The following is a 20,303-nucleotide window of genomic DNA, read 5'->3' on the forward strand; positions in this document are numbered from 1 at the left end:
TTTATTCTGCAGTTGGCAAGTAACCGGTCAGTCAGGGATATTGCTCCCTTTCCCTAAATGAAAGGGAAGGTTACTTGCTGAACTACAGAAATGAAAGCAAGTGATACATTTTGCAAGTGACAGGAAGTACAACAGTGACTTTCAAAGGTACTAAGAAGTGCAGTGGACCTTAACTTTGTCTAAAATTAAGAAATAATAAGCGAACATTTCAGAGATTCCTTATTTTAATGGTATGCTGCATTTCTGCAAGATTTAAATATATATATATATATATATATATATATATATGTATATGTATATGTAAAGTTTTTCTAAGGTTCATATGAAATGTAAAATGCTGAGAAAGGGGGGTATAAAAGGTTATTCTGCCTCATCCACTCATAGTTTTAAATTCTCTGCCAGTGCTCTAGAAATCTCCTCCTAACAGAGAAGACAAACCAAGGATGAAATCAGGCTGTTTCGGCCATCTGTTCTGTGACTCTAGGCTGGCTGCATCACAATCAGCCTAAATTTGCTGTTCAGTAAGTAATACTTTTGTAACATGTACTTTTCTTCTTGTTGATCTTTGCCTCCAAAGCTTCATTCACATTCAAGGCCCATTCATTGTAAGATTCTGCTCGAAGCTTCAATGCATTCATCATGGGGTAGAGATCATCTAGAGTGTATCTATACCTGGAGAGACAACACGAGACACCTCTGAGACATGTGGCTTTGGAGAAAACGAAATGTCTTACTTAACATCTCAGCCCTGCAAGAGGGATGTCACTGAGCATTTAGTAAAGACTCAGGTACTGTCCATAGAAAAAGATATTCTTCCTACTTACTGAAGTTTGTATTTATAAGGAGCGCAGGAACACAGTTCTTTTACATGGTGCAGGCAGACAAGCAGGCCAGGTTTACAAGAACAGGAGATGGCAGACATGAAGCATGTAGTTTTGCATTTTATACATTGTCGCTCATCATCTGGCAACAGCTCAAAATCCATTCTTTCAGAATCGATTACTCCCTAGAATTAAAATGTGCTTTAGAGACTTCCAAAGGATAATATAATCTACTAGCCTGAAGATAAACATGCAGTAGCTGAGTTGCAAAATCCACTCCCCCAAAATAAAAGCCTTACCAAATACAAATGTATGATTAAAAATGTGTGAGATAGGGCCGAGGATTTAGCTCAGTGGTTCCAGTGCCTGCCTTGCAAGCACAAGGTCCCAAGTTTGATACCCAGTACCCAAAAGTAACAATGACCTAGCAAATATGGGCAAGTTAATCTACTTCACCTATCTAAGGAGGATCCATTGTTGGACAAGATGTGTTAAGTATGGCTGTTTTGATCAGTGTGAAAAGTAATTACCAGGACAATACTTCTGAGATTAGCTGTCGTTTGTTTTTTGTTTTTGGTACCGGGATTGAACTTGGGTCCTTGCACTTGCGCAGCAGGTGGCGAAACCACTGAGCTAAATCCCAGTCCCAAAGATTAGCTGTCTATCCTCCTCCAAATTGGTCCTTGTCCAAATTTGGTTACAGATGAAAGCAAATAAACACAGGAAATACATGCGCTTTCTACTTCTAAGGAATTACTACACAGGCTTCAGAGTGCTATTACTGGAGAATCTATAAAAAAAAAAAAAATAAAAGAAGACAGGGCAAGTGGGAAAGATAATCATTCAACAATTGCTCAGAGTGGTCTTTAGCCTTTTACATAAAAAGTTATCTTCTCAGTTATCACCTGAGTAAAGTAGAAAAACTGTCACAGGACAGACTGAAGTCATTTAATAAAGCACTTCCTAACAAAAACAAGGGCTCTGTCTAACCAGTACATCTCAACTACAGTTAGTACCATCTGATTTCTCGAGAGCCCTACTGAGATTTATCTTTTGTCACTCAAAGCCCAAGCTTTTATTACCTTTTCTCCTTATCTGCAACTGGATCAAATCCAACTTTGAGGATGCCTGTCCTAATTATGAACCCTAAGTGCTTTCATTTTATTTTCATCTTTTGATCCTTTCAAGTCTAACAATTTCATGGACCAACAAAGATGAATAAGGAAAATGCTAGTGAACTTTTTGTTTCAATCTGGAATAGATCATTGAAAAGGGTTTTGTGGGCTGGAGACAGTGAAATTTTTTGTTGAAAATGAGATTAAAGACCAACCCTAAGGATTTTAGTTGAAAATGAATTCTGGAGTTCACAACCAGTTTTTACTTAGAAATTTGTATCTGAAAAAAATACTACTTCTTAAAGATACAAAAATTAGCTAACATATTCATTTTAGCTACCATTACTGATTTAACATCTTTGTACATCACTTAAATCCTCTGGGCACTATTTTCCCCAGTGTAGCCTATCAGGGGACGTCTGGATATCTATCTTGCTCTTGTTCTTTTTTTTTTTGGTACCGGGGATTGATCTTGGGTCCTTGCACTTGCGCAGCAGGCAGCAAAACCACTGAGCTAAATCCCCGGCCCTTTTTTTTTTTTTTTTTTTTTTGGTACCGGGGGTCGAACTCCGGACCTTGCACTTGAGAGGCAGGCGCCGGAACCACTGAGCTAAATCCCCGGCCCATCTTGCTCTTATTCTTGATCCACAATGGAAAGGGCTCCACAGAGTCAGCATTCCAGTACTCGACCCAGAGGCACATTTAAAAAAAAAAAAAATCAATGTGACTGTATTTGCAGATGTAACTGTCCCTAAAGAGTCAAATAAAAATTATTAGAAATAAAACAATGCGTTTGGTGAGGTTGTAGGATTCAAGGAGAATACACAAAAGTCATTTGTATCAATTATATTTTGTCATATTAACAATGAACAATTAGAAGCCAAGACCAGGGATTTAGCTCAGTGGCGCCACACCAGCCTTGTAAGCTCAAGGTCCTGCATTTGATGGGGGGGTGAGGGTTAAATTTTTAAAGTGTCATTTAAAATGAAACATTTCAGGGCTGGGGATTTAGCTCAGTAGTTCCACTGCCTGCCTTGCAAGCACAAGGACCCAAGTTCGATCCCCTGTACCAAAAAAAAAAAAAAAGTCTAAAATGAAACATTTCTCTATTTTTTGTTGGTACCAGGGATCGAACTCGGGACCTTGCGCTTGCGAGGCAGGTGGCAGAACCACTGAGCTAAATCCCCAGCCCAAACACTTCTCCATTTAATAATACAAACAACAACAACACATAACTATCCCCATGTCCATGGACCAAAGACTCACCATTGTTAAAAACATAAATTATACCTCATCCTCAAACTATCACAGGTTAAACGTATTCCTAATTAAAATCCCAACAGGGATTATTTTGGTAGAAATCAATAAATTCATTCTAAAACATGGAAAAGGAACGGAACTTTTTAAAAGAGACAAAATAATTTTTTAAATAAACATAGTTCGAAGACTCATACTAAATTCCAAGACTTCTTAGAAAGTTGTGACAAAAAAAAAAAAAAAAAAAAAGTCGTAACAACAAAAACCGTTTGGTATGGATGCAATGGTTAACAGAATGGGCTGGGCATGCTTCCAGTACTCAAGAGGCTGAGGCAGGCAAACTGCTGTGAGTTCAAGGCCAGCCTAGGCTACATATTAAGTTCAACACTGCCCTGAACTAAAAAGTAAGACCCTGCCTCAAAAAACGAAACAAATAAAATAAATTAAAAAACCAAACAAATAAACAATACAACACAACAAAATAGAACAGAATGGACAGAGTCCAGAAATAGACCAATTCATATGTGGTGAAACAATTTTCATTGAGGTTTCAAGGCAATTCAATAGGAAGACTAATCTTTCAAGAAATGGTGCTGACAACTGGAAATCCACATGCAAAATCATGTAATAATTTCCAACCAAATCTTGCACAAACAAAAATTACTTAAAACAGATCAGGACTAACTGTAAGATTTCAAACATGAGATTCCTACATGACTACACTGGAAAATCCTTTATGATCCTGGCCTTGGGTTAGGCAAGGTCTTCTTAAGTAGGACCCACACCCTACACAAGAAAAAATATCAATATAATGGACTTGATCAAAATGAAAAAGCTGCTGAGCATGGTGACACATTCCCATGATCTCAGCAATGGGGACTGGGAGACTGAGGCAGGCAGACTCAAGAGCACCGACTGAGCAATTCAGTGACATGGCAAAAGCTTGTTCAAAGAAGTTTTTAAAAGGTGGTGATGGCTGAAGACGTACCTCACTGTGAAGACCAAAAGAAAAAAAAAGAAAACCTCCTCCCTGTGAAAGACATGCTAGGAGAATAAAGACAAACTAGACTGGGTAAAAATACTAGCAGAAAACTTATCTTATAAAAGACTAGTATCCAGAATATATAAAACATTCTTCCACCAATTCAATTTATAAAGAAGAAAAAACAGGGGACACAGAACATTTGAAGAGAAGTTCAGTGAAGAGACAGATACAGGTGACAAGTACACGAAAAGTCAATGCAAATAAAAACAACAATGAGGTATTACAGGGCATCTATCAGAATGGCCTTGGGGCCAGGGATTTGGCTGTGGTTTCGCAGCCTGCTGCAAGGGCAAGTGCAAGGACCCGAGTTCAATCCCCGGCACCAAAAAAAAAAAAAAAAAAACAACAACAAAAACCCCAGAATGGCCTTAAAGGAAATTAAATACTAAGAAAAGATTTCTTAAAATGTTATTAAAATGTGCTCACTTCGGCAGCACTTATACTAAAATGTTATTAAAGTGCATGAGAATGTTTTTAAGTTAGATCTAGTGACATCAATTAGCACTTTTTTCCCCTAGTACCAGGATCAAACTCAGGACCCTGTGCTTGCTAGGCAAGCGCAGCACCGCTGAGCTACATCCCTGGCCCTACTGGCATCAATTAGATTTCCATGAAACTTACCAATTTACGGACAACTTCCCTTAAAGCTTTCTCATCCTCAATCATAATGGCCATGTCCTTCTGAACAGTGGAAGCCACTACAACATCCAGGACGTCAGCCTTGGAAGCCATCTTGCAAATCATCTCATCATGGGAAAACACACAATAGCGGTGAAGCAAGCGATAATGTTCCACACACTGTCGGCCTAATGGCAGCTGCATCATAAGACAGAAGGAAAGACATGCCATCCATCTTTCTTCTATGTCCAAAAAATTCTCATTCGTACTATCAGATTATTAAGTATCACATTCTGGGTCAAAACAACCCCTATTCAAAACTAAAACCAGACTCTAAACTTCCTAGGCTAGGCCCTGAGCTGTATTTATTTTAGTATCCCAAATATCTGGCATATTAAATATCTTAATTGAAGAAATGTTTTTTAAAAATGTATTAGTGATGGGGCCAGGGATTTAGCTCAGTGGCGCAGCGCCTGCCTGGCAAGCTAGAGGCCCTGGGTTCGATTCCTGGTACCAAAAAAAAGCCCCTAAAAAAAAAAGTATTAGTGATGAATTAATGTGCATAATAATATGGAATACAACTGGAAATTCAAATTTACACATTCTGAAACACTGCTGAACTGCTATGGTTCAATCAACTTCAGGACTACATAATGGACAGTAAATTTAGATACAACTAATACTATTTAAAAAACACTGCAACAAAATTACAGCTCATTAGTTTAACACCACACATACCTCATCTAGACAGGGTTTTTTTTAAGTAAATGAAAAGCATTAACAAATATTCATAAATATTCAATTTTAACTGAAACTAAATGTATCACCGAATTGCTATTACAGATGATTTAAGCCAGTGTGTACAAAATTTCATAATGGCATTGTTTGCTACAAGTTTGTAATGAGCTTCAGTCAGAATGTAAATCAAAAGGGTCTTTTCTTCATCAAGAAAGTCTTCTCAGGAGGCTGAGGCAGGAGGATCCCTGTGAGTTTAAGGCCAGCCTCGGCTACAACGTAAGCTCAAGGGCAGTCTGAACTGCATAGTGAGAACCCTGTCTCCAAAAAAGAAAAAAAAGAAGTCTTGCTACAAGGCAGGCTACTCAGGAGGCTGAGAAAGGACAATTCCTTAGGCTTAGGAACTCTTAAGCCAGCCTGGGCAACCTAATGAAACCCTATCCCAAACAAAGGCAGAAACAAAAGCTCTACCATACCACTACAACAAAAAAAGAAAAAATGTTGGGCTTCAGATGTAGTGTAGTGTTAAAGCACTTCAACTGCAAGCACAAGGTCCTAGATTCATTCTCCAGCACCAAAAAGAGAAGGAGGGAGGGGGAGGCGGAGAGGGAGGAGGAGGAGGAGGAGGGGGAAAGGGAGGAGGAGAGGGAGGAGAGGGAGGAGGGGGAGGAGGGGGAGGAGGGGGAGGAGGGGGGAGGGGGAGGAGAAAAAGAAGAGAAGGAAGAAATGTTTTTAAAAAAGAAAAGAACCTCAGCTGAACTAAGCAGTACATCCTTGATTTACAATGTGGTACAAGTGCCTGACCTCACTGTGGACCAGTAAACCAATTTGCCAACTGGCCCACTGACCAGCAATGGGTGAAGTTACCATACACACGACAATTTTTAAAGTACTACATACCATTTCCACAGGAAAAATAACAAATTTGAAAAAGCTCACTCACTCATAATTACATACCCAATCAACAGTGCAGAAGTTCACAGCCTCAGCAAAATTAAAACCTTGGTTAAAACCACTGTGGTACGCTCTTGGAAATGTAATCACAAACTCCCCAGCACACTGATTTGTTCGATAAACCTAAAGAAACAGATATTCAATATTTTTAATGTTCTTAGGTAGTGACATTCTCACCAAAGATAATTTGGACATAGAGTATAAGATGATTCCACCAAAAATTTTAAAAAGTGCAGTTTTCTGCCAATTAAAAGTTAACAAGGAAAAAAAAAAAAAGTTAACAAGATAGCTGGGAGTGGAGGCACACACCTATAATCCCAGCACTTGGGAGGAAGAGGGAGGAGGATCACAGTGAGTTCAAGGCCAGCTTGGGCTGCATAGTGAGTTCAAGGCCAGCCTGAACTACATAGTGAGACCTTGTTTCAAAAAAAAAAAGTTAAGAAGAAACGTCGGGGATGGACAAGATTATAATGCCAGCACTAGAGAGGCTGAGGCAGGAGGATTGCTGTAAGTTTGAGGCCAGCCTTAGCTACATAGTGAGGTCAAGGCCAGCCTCTTAGCTACATAGTGAGGTCAAGGCCAGCCTCGACTACATAGAAAGACCCTGTCTTAAAAAGAAAAACTTTAGGGGCCAGGGATTTAGCTCAGTGGTGCCACCGCCTGCCTAACAAGTGCAAGGTCCTGAGTTTGATCCCCGGTTCCACAAAAAAAAAAAAAAAAAAATTAAGAAAAACTTTAAAAAGTTAACAGAAAGATAAAATTACTGTGGTAGATTATTACCTAATTTTTGCCAGAAGATAGAGCAATACCCAGAGTTAAGCAGTATCTGAACAAAAACCATGGCTTGTATTATAAAAATGTGGCCATCACTTATCCCTCCCATCATCCCCTTTGAGAATGATCTATCTCCCTTACTATTATCTGTATTTTATTTGGAATTGGCATGTGTTATGTACACGTACCAACTGGACACAAGACATGTAAATATTCTGTACCACAAACATGTACTAATAAACTAAAATGTTTTTAAATATGGCCACATCCACAATCAAGACACATCTTTCTAAACACAGCTAGAATTGAAAATATCCTAATGCAGTGATGGCAAACCTTTTAGAGATTCAATAACAAACAGCCAGCCATGACATGTGTACCTTGGATTTCCACCAGAGTCCTAATGCAGTATTATTATCCCCAAATAGGATCTTTTTTTTTTTTTTGGTACTGGAGATTGAACTCGGGTCCTTGTGCTTGCACAGCAGGCGGCGAAACCACTGAGCTAAATCCCCAGCCTCCAAATAGGATCTCTTAACACCAACTCTAGAAATTCTACTCTTTCAAGAATCTCAAAATATACAGAGCTCTTTCCGAACTGGACCTCACATTTACCTGTCATCACGCCCCTCTTCTGACCCACCTCACGCCAAAAGCACTTACATTTCTCTAGGCACACAAACCCTTCATACAACTTATTGTTATATGATATTAGACACCCTTTTAAACCTCTGTATTTCTACATCGGTGATTGTCTAGTGCAGTGCCTAGAACAAGCAGCATCAACACTAACTGTGCTTGTTAGAAATCCAGACCATCAAGCCCCACCTCAGACCAACAGACTCAGAAGTGCTGGGGCCAGCCACGTGCATGGTAAAACAGGGTCCAACATTTCCAGACAACTAACACGTGAGCATGAGCCCTTCTACCTGCATCACTTCTTCCTTCCCCTGCTCTTTGCCAGGCATATTCCACAATAAGCAGAAGCTCCAATTCCTACTTCAGGTGGCATTTTCTGATTCTCAACAGTTAAGTTAGTAATATCAATTTCCTAGCTACCATCAGTCAAAGCACACCACCCTTCCATACTGGCATAAACACTGTCTATTCCCTTAAATTCTGAATCCCTAAATGCATGAGGAGTTGACTCAAACTTCTAGAGGCCTGGAATCTAGCCCCATATAACTCACCCAGAGCTAAGTCTCATATAGAACAAGCTACTTTTGACAAATGGGAAAGAGCAATCAAAATGAGGAAAACACTAACAATGAAGAGAAAATAGAAATTCAGTACTTATTGATCATTATTTTCTAAGTTATAATCCATGCACTACTGATGATCCCTCAAAAAAAGTCCTGTCTGCCCTCACTGGCAACCTGTGAACCTCAAATCACATAATGTAGACATATCATGATCAAGAATTCACATTAACCGTTACTCTATTGTTTACATTTGATTTAGCTAAGCAGGATGGACTCTTCAACTTCATACACCTCAATCTGGCTTCCCCAAATATCTTCATATTTTCCGAAAGGGAGCAGGTAAAGGACTGTCATTTTGTATGATAGCAACTTTAATGGCTCCTTTCAGTCCAGACCAGAAGCCAGGAAATCCAAGCTCAAGACTGCCAAGTAAATTTCCACATAAAAAGCGGGGCTGGGGATTTAGCTCATTGGTGCCGCCACGTGCCTTGAAAGCACAAGGTCCTGAGTTCAATCCCCAGTACCAAAAAAACAAAACAAAACAACTTAATTCAGTGGAGGGGCATAATAAAATGAAGTTCTATCTATCATGTTATTTTGGTTCACCATTCAAATTTAAGATCATATAGATTCAATAAAATTATTTTTTTCAATTGATTATAATAAAATTATTTTTTTAACATAAGGACAGGATACGAAGGATTCTGATACCAGAGTTTAGATCTAACTGTAACAGAATCTATCTACTTTCACAGTAAACTAATTTTTACTGACATAATTATTTTTAAAGTTTATGTTTCATTGGTCAAAAGATTAAAGCTATTGGCTGGCTGTGGTAGTATGCCCTGTCATCTTAGTACTTGAGAGGCTGAGGCTAGATGATCGCTGTGAGCCTCAGGCCAGCCTGAACTACAAGCCAGAACTTGTGTGGGGGGGGAGGGGGGTTAAGCTATAAATAAAACTTACAGTCCTGAAACCATTCATGGTGATGGTTATACAACCTGTGAATACTAAAACCACTGAACTATATACTGAAAAAAACCTACTGCTTATTATTTGCAAAGTAAAGCTGTTCAGTAACCTCTGTTTAAGCTACAAAAAAAACAACAACTAGGAATTCAGAATTTTAAAAAAATTCAGGAAGGGCTGGGGATTTAGCTTAGTGGTTCTGCCGCCTGCCTCGCAAGCTCAAGGACCCGAGTTCGATCCCCGGTGGCCCCCCCCCAAAAATTCAGGAAGTAAACTCCAGGCCCCCCCTAAAAAAAAAAAGTTAAAAAAAAATTTACTTTTTATGGTGTCTGAGGATCTAGTCCCATTAGGTTAATGCTAAGCAGTACCAAACTGCACAAAATGGCTGTTTCTGCTGTTAAGTTATATAACAAAAAATACATAACCAAGTCAATGAAAAAGTTAACTATGAGGAAAAACAAGTGGTGAATTAAGCCACAGGAAGATTAACCCAGAACATACAGGCACTTCATGAGTCATCAGGGTATTGGGGTTCATGATGGTCACAAGCTGATGCAGGAGATCGGGTTGGGACACGAAGAGCTCTGGAGCCAGCTTCTTCATGACATTTTCTAGTTGCTCAGCAGCATACCCTGGGACTCCATACCAGGTTTTTGGCTCACCCCTAGAAATAAGATTGTAAAAATAAATCAATCTGCAACAGCGACACCAACAAAATGGTTAACCAATTCATAATTTTAAGACCCTCCTCTGTGAGACTAAGCTACAAAGGAATGTTCATGCTGAAGTATCATTAGAAATGTGGTCTGAACATATGTAATACATTTCCCTGCTTCGAGTATAAAGTTCAAGCACAAGAATTTCCATCTGAGGTCCATTTCCGGCTGCCAGTTTTCTCTGAGCTTTTTGAAAAAAAATACACATAAGGGGCTGGGGATTTAGCTCAGTGGTTCCACTGCCTGCCTTGCAAATGCAAGGTCCCGAGTTCAATCCCCAGTACTAAAAAAAAAAAAATACACATATCGAGAATTTCTAAGACTATAAGGTATCACATTTGCTACAGGATATGTAGTTATCAAAATTTCCTATAATGGAGCCGGGGACTTAGCTCAGTGGTTCTACTGCCTGCTTCGCAAACATAAGGTCCTGAGTTCAATCCCAGCACCAAAAAAAACAAAAAACAAACAAACAAAAATTTCCTGTAACCATTGAGAAGGGAAGGCAACTGTTACCGTTTATAGGTAGATGGCCCCCAAAGCCTCATGAAACCATAGGCAGGCTTTGGGAAGATTAGATTACAGTATTGTACATGACTTGTGTCAGGAGGTGGGGTCTCGTCTTGGAGGATATATGTCCCTTTCCGGCTCTTCCCTTCGCTACTTCCTATCTGCCAAGCAGTGAGCAGCTCTCCTCCACCCATGCCCCTCTACCATGCCATCCAGCCCAGAAGCCAGTTGACTATAGACTGGAAAGTGAAACAAAATAAATCTCTCTTTCCTTAAATTGTGTCGGGTATTCTGTCCCTCCAGTGAGGGAGTAATTAAGACAGCAACTCTCCATCTTATCTTCTTTGTCCTTTGTCCATTCTAACAGATGAGATTAAATCAAACACTAATAGGGCAATTAGCATTATTCTTCAAAGCACTTTAAATCTATAACATCCCTATGAGGTATGGCAAATATCTTCACTTTACAACCAGGAGCAAGTGCCTAGGGAAGCAGAACTGATGTTCTACATATATATGGCAACTCCCTTTTCTTGTGGTACATCCTCAAATTCCTTGTGTGGGGAATTTGAGTTATAGATCTTCAAATAATTTTGTACTTAGAAGCAGGGGTGGGGGGCAGATGTAAAGAATGGCTTTGGTTGAAGAGTTTTCAGTAGTAAAGAAATCCAAGTACCTGTACCAGCATACACACATACCCAAGCATCCCTCCATATATACTGAGTGTTGTGATGCCAGAAATCAGCACAACAAAAATGAACCTGACAACCTCAAGGACCTAGAAGACGTGATGTACCTACACCCTGGCTCCTTTCCCAAAGGGGTAACTGGGTTACCACTGCCACCAAATGAGACTGCCCACAGTGCAAGCAAGGCTCAGTGCTTTTTAGCCTTTCTAAAGTTAAAGACTTTTAATTCAGACAAAAACTATCCTATCCCCAGAAAATGCCACACTCACAAAATAGTGTGTGTGCAATTTCAGAGGACCCACGGACTTTATAGGGAACTTTATGAAGCACTGTCCTAACTTGAAAGAATGTTTAGTCTAAGTGGTGTGTGTGTGAGTGTGCGTGTATGCTGGGGTCATTACTCTTCAGACTCAGCTGAGATGCATCCGAGTGCAAGAGGAAAGTTTTCCTCTTCAGCCTGCATTACTGATCGTAGGTTATGGGAACTTCTCACCAGTGCAGGTAGTTGATTGAATAGCTCCAGTGGTCTTCAATATGCCAACAGAAGGAAGAAAAGCACATTCCCACATACAGCCAAGGCAGTTTCATGCCGCATATGTCTGCAGTAATGTGAGCAAGGACAGACTGCTCCATCACTGGCATATTGTTCAGATTCCAGCCACTATCAAGATATTCCTAAAAGTAAGAAGACAAAAGTGAATGAAGGTTTAGCTATAGCATGCTAACAACTTTAGAATTCTGTTTCTGAAAGCTGTCTGAAAATAGTCTCCTTCAAAATAGTAGGCCATTTAAGGAGTGGAAGTCAAGAGGCTGACTTCTAGGATGACTGGAAGTTAGGTTTTTTGTTTCGTTATTTTTTTAGACAGGCTTTATGGACTCAAATAGTGTGTACATTTATTTTTTTGAGACAGGGTCTCACTACATTGCCAAGGGTGCCCTGAAACTCAACATGTAGCCCTCAAATTTGTGATCCTTCTGCCTTCCCCAACTTTGTAATGGGATTACAGGGACATGTCACCATGCCTGGCTCAGTATATACATTTATTTCTGCTATTTTTGTGGCTATAGAAGAACACAACCTGTATGAGTCTACCTATATAAACACAAACATAGCATAGATGCAAAAATCCTCAACAAGATACTGCCAAACAGAATACAGAGGGTCATCAAGAAGATCATACACTCTGACCAAGTCGGATTTATTCCAGGGATGCAAGGATGGTTCAACATCCGTAAATCAATAAATGTAATACACTATATTAACAGTCAAGGACAAAAACCATATGATCATCTCAATAGATGGAGAAAAGGCATTTGAGAAAATCCAGTACCCATTCATGATAAACACGCTACAGAAAATTGGAATAGAAGGTCTTTATCTCAAATTGATTAAGGCTATCTATGAAAAACCAATAGCCAACATCATACTAAATGGTCAAAAGCTGAAAACTTTCACGCTAAAATCAGGAACAAGGCAAGGATGCCCACTATCACCACTCCCGTTCAATATTGTTCTGGAAACATTAGCCACAGCAATTACACAAGAGAAAGAAATAAAAGGAATAAAGATAGGAAAGGAAGAAGTTAAACTGTCATTATGTGCTGATGATATGATACTTTACACAGAAGACCCAAAAAACTCGGTCAAAAGCCTTCTAGACCTAATTGACAGATTCAGTAGAGTAGCTGGACATAAGGTCAACACTCAAAAAACAATAGCCTTCTTATACGCAAATAGCAGAATCATTGAGAGAGAAATTCAGGAAATAATTCCTTTTACAACAGCATCTAAAAAAATGAAATATCTAGGAATCAACCTAACAAAGGAAGCAAAAGACCTCTACACTGAAAACTACAGCACTCTGAAGGAGATCGAAGAGGATATAAGAAAATGGAAAGATATCCCTTGTTCCTGGGTAGGAAGAATCAATAGTGAAAATGGCCATACTTCCAAAACTACTATATAGATTTAATGCAATACTGATTGAAATTCCAACAATATACTTCACAAAACTAGAGAAAACAATCCAAAAATTCAATTGGAAGCAGAAGAAACCAAGAATAGCAAAAGCAATTCTGGGCAACAGAGACATGACTGGGGGTATCACAATCCCCAACTTCAAACTATACCACAAAGCTACTGTGATAAAAACAGCATGGTACTGGCAAAGAAACAGACCTGAAGATCAGTGGAATAGATTAGAAGATGCAGAAACAACTCCAGACATACTCAGCCACCTCATCTTTGACAAAGGAGCCAATCACCCTCATTGGAGAAAAGATAGCCTGTTCAATAAATGGTGTTGGAAAAACTGGATTTCAACCTGCCAAAGATTAAAACTAGACCCATACCTATCACCGTGCACTAAACTAAGATCGAAGTCGATTAAAGAGCTAAATATCAAGACAGAAACAGTAAACCTGCTGGAAGATAAGTTAAGTAGAACTCTCAATGACAATGGCATAGGAAAAGACTTTATGAACAAAACTTCAGTAGCACAGGAGCTAACACAAAGAATCAACAAATGGGATATCATCTTATTAAAAAGCTTCTGCACTGCAAGAGAAAGTACCAACAGAGCTAAGAGACAACCTACAATATGGGAAGAAATTTTTAGCAGCTGTACCTCAGACAAAGGTCTACTATCTAGAATATATAAAGAATTGAAAAAAATCAGACCCCCCAAATTCAAAGACCCAATTCAAAAATGGGCATCTGAAATGAACAAACATTTCTCAGACAAAGAAGTAAAAGCAGCAAATAAATACAGGAAAAAATGTTCAACATCACTGGTCATTCAAGAGATGCAGATGAAAACAACAGAGATTCTACCTCACCCCACAAAGAATGGCTGCTATCAAGAAATCAACCAATAACAAATGCTGGCAGGGGTGTAGGGAGAAAGGAACCCTTCTCCATTGTTGGTGGGAGTGCAGACTGGTGCAACCACTGTGGAAATCCGTATGGAGATACCTCAAAGAACTAGGACTAGAGGTCCCATTCGACCCAGCTATCCCCCTGCTGGGTTATCTTCCCCAAAGAATTAAAAGAATCATACCACAGTGATATATGTGCACCTATGTTTATAGCAGCACAGTTTGTAATAGCGAAAGCTTGGAAACAGCCCAAGTGCCCATCAACTGGAAATTGGATAAAGAAGATGTGGGTTTTTCATAAAATGGAGTACTACTCAGCCATAAAGAACAAGAAACTAGTCATTTATAGCTAAATGGATGCATATTGAGGCCATACTCTTAAGTGAAATAAACAGGACATACATGTGTAAATACCAAATAGTATCTCTAGTGTGAGAAACTGAAAGTGTAAATAAGGATGAAAATGATTAAAACGAGTAACTCCTAATTTGAAATAGGAAAAGGTCCAAAGGTGGAGGGGTGGCGGGAGGGGAAGGGGAAAGGGAAGAAGGGAAAGGAAAAATTATGAGAAAGAAAAAAAAAAGGAAACAAAGTCTATGTAAATAAGGAAAGGTGGTGGGGGTGAAGGGCGCACAGGTAATGGGGAAAAAAATAAGAACTAAGATACATCATGTACAGGTACAAACACCCAACGATAAATGTAAATGTACTGTATACCTAAAATGTACCAATAAATAAATAAATAAATAAACAAACACAAACATAGGCAAACTAAATCCATGATCTTAGAAGTCAATATGGTGGCTGTTATGGCTGTGCCGAGCTGTCCCCCAAAACCTCATTCAGTCGTAGGTGGGGCTTTTTCAGAGGTGGTGGAATCTAGAGTGTGTGACTGATTCACGTGCAATGCTAGGCTCAAGGGCACTAGGATTAAGGGCGTGAGTGCTACCCACCTAAGTAGACTGGATAGGATAAAAAGGGCAGAAATACAAGAGGTTAAATTCCCTTGTTGCTTTTGCCGCCATAAACTGTTGCCCCTCTTGTCACATGCCACTTTGTCTTGGAGCCAGCCAATTATAGACTAAAATCTCTACAAACTGTGAGCTAAATAAACCCTTTTCCCTTTAACTTTGGGTGTTGGATATTTCATCTCAGCAACGAGAAAAATAACTAACACAGTGGCTGTCCTGCAGAGTTAGCACCTCTTGAAAGAGAGAAAGCATGCTGGGCATGGTAACACATGCCTATAATCCCAGCACTTGGGAGGCTGAGGCAGGAAGATACTGCAAGTATGAGGCCAGCCTGGGCTACAAATAGTGGCCCCCCCTCAAAAGGAGGAAAACCAGTTAAGGAGAGGGCAATAGGAGATCTTCTAGAGGGTTGGGAAAGTGCTATTTCTTGTTCTAGTGCTGGTTACATGGGTGTGCTCTGTTTGTAAAAATTCATCACGCTATACGATTATGTACTTTTCTGTGAATGTTAGATTTAAAAAAAAAAAAATTACCTCTTAGCAGGATAGGGAAAAAAAATCTTTCTATGAGTTGGTGGGTACGAAAAACACTAGACCCATGTTGGTGAGGCTATGGGGGAAAGGAACCCTTCTACATTATTGGTGGGAATGTATACTGTGCTAAGTTATTTCCATAGTACCATGGTGGAAATTCCTCAAAAACTAGATATTCCATTTGACCCAGCTATTCCCTTTCTAGGTATCTTTGCAAAAAGAGTTAAGACTGTCACATTAGAGTAATTCATGTATACCCATGTTTACAGCAGCACAATTCATTATATATAGTTAAATAATCTTGGAAGCAGCCTGTATGTCCATCAACAGATGAATGGGTAAAGAAAATGCGGGGCCGGGGATTTAGTTCAGTGGTTCCGCCTCCTGCCTCACAAGCAGAAGGACCTGGGTTCAATCCCTGGTACCAAAAAAAGGGAAAAGGAAAAAAAAAAAAGAAAATGTGGTATTTACAGACAATTGAGTACTACTCTGCCACAAAGAAAAACTTCAGTCCTCTGTAGGAAAATGAATAATATTACATGAAGTAAATCAGACACTCAAGCTCAAATTATTAATAAAGAGAAAAATAAAAATAATAGGAATAGATGGATAGTCTTTCTCCAATGAGAAGAGAACCTAGATGGGCTGGGGATTTAGCTCAGTAGTTTCGCCACCTGCTGCGCAAGAGCAAGGACCTGAGTTTGATCCCTGGTACCAAAAAAAAAAAAGATGGTTAAGTAATTTTCCCTTGTCACCACAATGTAGTGGGAATTAGCACTAGTCAACTTTTCTTGAAATCGGCGAAAAGTGTGGTTAAGTAAAGATCTGCTGAAAGTAATCATAAATTACATCAAGCTGATCAAACAGAATTTCAATAAATAACTCAATTTCCAACCCACTTACATGGGCTTTTATTTTTAACAGGTAAGGTTGTTTTGTTTGTTTTTTACATCTTGTAAAAGGTTTTTTTGTAATAGGAGCCACTACGTAGTCCAGGTTGGCCCTGAGCTTATGATCCCTCTGCCTTGGCCTCCAAAGAGCTGGAATTCCAGGCATGGGCCCCCATGCCCACGGAGCTACCATTAATCCCATATTATATCCTTCACATCAAGGATATGCTGACTGCAGCTTCTAATGCAGAGCTCCCCCATAAACTAAAAGTGGCCCCCAGCTTGGGCCTACCTCTTCTTCAGGTGAAAGTTTGATTTTTCCATCTCGGACAGGAAAGCCACTGCCAAATTCCTTTGAAGCAATATCAGCTCCATATTCCACTGTGACATCTTCTTCAATAGTGCTTACCAGTCGCCAAAATTCTTTCTCAACCAGCTCTGTGGGAACCATCTGGAAATATAATGAAGAGGGGAAAAATGAGTTTTTTCACTCTTTCACAAACTGCCTGTGACCAATCTGACTTGGTAAATTAGTTAAGAGACAAGAATCACAGAGTGGCTTTCTAAAGAAAAATTCTGTCTGTAATGGTCCACAATTGATTCCAGACAATTCAAGCAACATCTCGAAGGATTTTATAAGAAGCAAATCAAAACAAACAAAAAGAAAGAAAAAGAATAACTAAAAAGAACTAAGAATTCTGCTGGGTGTGGAGGTGCACACCTATAACCTCAGCATTTGGGAGGCTGAGACAGGAGAATCACTGTGAGTTTGAGCACAGCCTGGACTACATAGTCAGCTCAAGGCCAGCCTAAACTACATATAGCAAGACCCTGTCTCAAAAAGAAAAAAAACAAACAACAACAACAAAAAAGAATTACAAATTCATTTTCTTCTATCACAAACCTGGCCACAGTTGTATGTTTTGTTTCGGTTTTTTGTTTTTATTTTTGGTACCAGGGATCCAACTTAGGACCTTGCACTTGCGAGGCAGGCGGCAATACCATTGTGGCCACAGTAGTAAAAGGGAGCCAAGGAAAGTAAAATGTTGATATTTACAAATTGGAAATGTTTCAGAAATGTAGTATACAACTTGCTTGGCAACTGCATAGCAATAATGGTTAGCCGTGTTCGAATGATGTTTTTGAACACATTATTCAGGTCCATCCTTCTATCCTTTCCACTAGACCTGGCTGAGCGTATTGTAGACAAACAATGAAAAGACAGGGCGCAGGTTATGAATACAAAGATCAGGTACTTTGCAGCAGTAGGTCTTAAAATAAAGAGTCACCAAATTGTCAAAGATCTGTCAATCTGATTTGAGTCCAGAGATAACTTAAATATATATAAATGAATGTGGTCATCTTTAAAAAGGAAAAAAAAGCCAACCAAAGAAGAGGTGACATGGTTAAGAAAATTTATGAGGAAATACTATGATGCAGGAATCAAAGAAACTAAAAATTCAAATGGAGTTTAAATTTAAGCCCATTAGCAAGTAAACATTTAACAGTAAACGTTAGGCATGTTAGGGAAAATAGGTTTGCTAATGTACTGTGAGGATTCCATAAGTTGATACAGCTATCGGGATGGGATAAGAGACAAATACATTCATCTGACCTCACTAATCCAAGAAGATAATCCAATTAAAGAGATCTACATGCATGACGTATTTGTTACAGCATTAGTACTAAGGAAAAGCGGAGCTTAAATATCCAGAATTACTGTAGGAAAGTATTTAATTTTGGTGTACTCATTTGATGAACTATTAAATGCTGAATGAATCATACTTATGCTTCTAAGTGACTAAGAATTAAAAATGATATCTTGTTCTGAAATTTTCAACAGTAATTTAGGATTACATAATAATATATAATACATGTGTTCCCAAGGCATAGTACACTGCCTGGAACATAGCAGTCATTCAACAAATTTTGTGAGCCCAGTGTGGTGGTGAATGCTTGTAATCCCAGAACTCGGGAGGCAGAGGCAGAAGAATCACCATGAGTTCGAGGCCAGCCTGGCCTACATAGTGAGTTCAAGCTCAGCCTAAATTGTATGTGAGACCCTGTCTCAAAACACCAAAAAATTTAAAAAGAAATTTTGTGAAGTTTTCTTTTTTCTTTTTTTTTTTTTTGGTACTGGGGATCAAACTCATGACCTTGCACTTGCAAGGTAGGCACGGTGACAATGAGCTAAATCCCTGGCCTGTGAAGTTTTCTTTAAATTACATGTGTTATGCCCCACCTCTTTGCCCTTCTCCCTGTTCTGCTACTGCCCCTCCATCGTCAATAAAATTACTATAGGGCCGGGGATTTAGCTCAGTGGTTTCGCCGCCTGCTGTGCAAGCGAAAGGACCCGAGTTCGATCCCCAGTACCAAAAAATAAATAAATAAAATAAACTTACTACATACTAAAAAAATAATAAAATAAAAAAACTACTTAAATTGTGCTGAAAGGACTGTTGGTAATTTTTTACTGGTCTTATATCACTGTTGTGTGCAATTTGTGTGAAAAGAGCCATCTCTAGTGAAACCCTTGAATAAAAAAATCAGAACATAATTTAAAGTACAGTACTACAGAATTTTAATACCACTAAACATATTAGAAGTTTCATTCTACATAATCAAAGTGTGAGGCTCAACTGAAATCTACCTTCAGGTGTACGTTTCTCCAAAAGTATTAAAATCCTAAATCAAAGCAGCAAATATGTACATACATGGACTGGCATGTTGAAGTAATCAGATTTGAACGCATCTGCCATTTCTCCAAAAGTACGAAGGGTATAGTCCCTGGCTGCTTGTTCAAAGCCAAATGCTTCTTGTGGCTTACTACATTCCTGCAAACAAAAAAGTAAATTTGTGTTCTACATGATACCTGAAAAGGCCAATTATATGGTCAACTGTCAAAAGAACAGATAAAATCATTTTCATTTACTTATTTTACTTCTATGTGAGGTCTACATTAGAAAAATACACCTGCCTAAAAAGGATGTTGTTTTACTGAGCAAATGAAATACATTTTATTTGCTACTGAGCAAATTAAGTATCTATTTTAACAGCCCTAACCGAGTACATAAGTTAAACATTTACACAGAGACAACCTAAACCTTTGGCTTCTTTCAGGATCAAATAGTATTTCCATAATGAAAATGAGAGGAATGGCATCCTTCTGAACATTAAATCTATAAAATCAACACCCAATGTATAAAATAGACCAAAATGGAGGCAAAACACCTGATAAAAACAGAATGGCTGTCACCCTAGCAATATCTGATTACAATCTAATGCCATAAAAAACAAAACACTGGAGGTTAAGAGGGAGGGGTATTACACCCTGCCCAAGATCACACTGAGCCAATGGATTTGAATACCCACACCCACTGTTAAGTCACCCTCGCTACAGGCATTAACCATTTAATTCATCTAACACCCATGGCCCTTTTGCCTTGTCCCCTGTCTAATCATCTCTCACGAGGAGGGGCATTCTTATGGAGAAGTACTAAAACCTTTTTATTCAATATAAACTTCTCCTCTTTTTTGGAGGGGGGGGTCTTGCTTCATAGTTCAAGCTGGCCTCCAACTTATGGCAACCCTCCCTGCCTCAGCCTCCTGAGTGTTAGGATTATAGGC

General features: G+C 39.1%; 1 protein-coding gene across 2 annotated transcripts in view; it reads right to left on the bottom strand.

Annotated features, from left to right (window-relative positions):
- The window catches only part of Kdm5b (lysine demethylase 5B), an 82,451-nt gene that overhangs the window by 20,066 nt on the left and 42,082 nt on the right, over nt 1-20,303 (bottom strand). For both annotated transcript variants that reach the window (XM_087193902.1, XM_087193903.1), the window contains exons 9-16: nt 19,391-19,510; nt 16,969-17,127; nt 11,899-12,080; nt 9,992-10,154; nt 6,549-6,668; nt 4,860-5,054; nt 825-1,006; nt 548-672 (exon numbers count right to left, since the gene is read on the bottom strand). In XM_087193902.1, the coding sequence (XP_087050028.1) occupies nt 548-672; nt 825-1,006; nt 4,860-5,054; nt 6,549-6,668; nt 9,992-10,154; nt 11,899-12,080; nt 16,969-17,127; nt 19,391-19,510 (1,246 nt within the window). The remainder of the gene's footprint in view (nt 1-547; nt 673-824; nt 1,007-4,859; nt 5,055-6,548; nt 6,669-9,991; nt 10,155-11,898; nt 12,081-16,968; nt 17,128-19,390; nt 19,511-20,303) is intronic.

This window comes from Heterocephalus glaber, unplaced genomic scaffold, assembly GCF_053883595.1.
Source record: "Heterocephalus glaber isolate CG9 unplaced genomic scaffold, H.glaber_assembly_v1.0 deba00001600, whole genome shotgun sequence".
NCBI lineage: Eukaryota > Metazoa > Chordata > Mammalia > Rodentia > Bathyergidae > Heterocephalus > Heterocephalus glaber.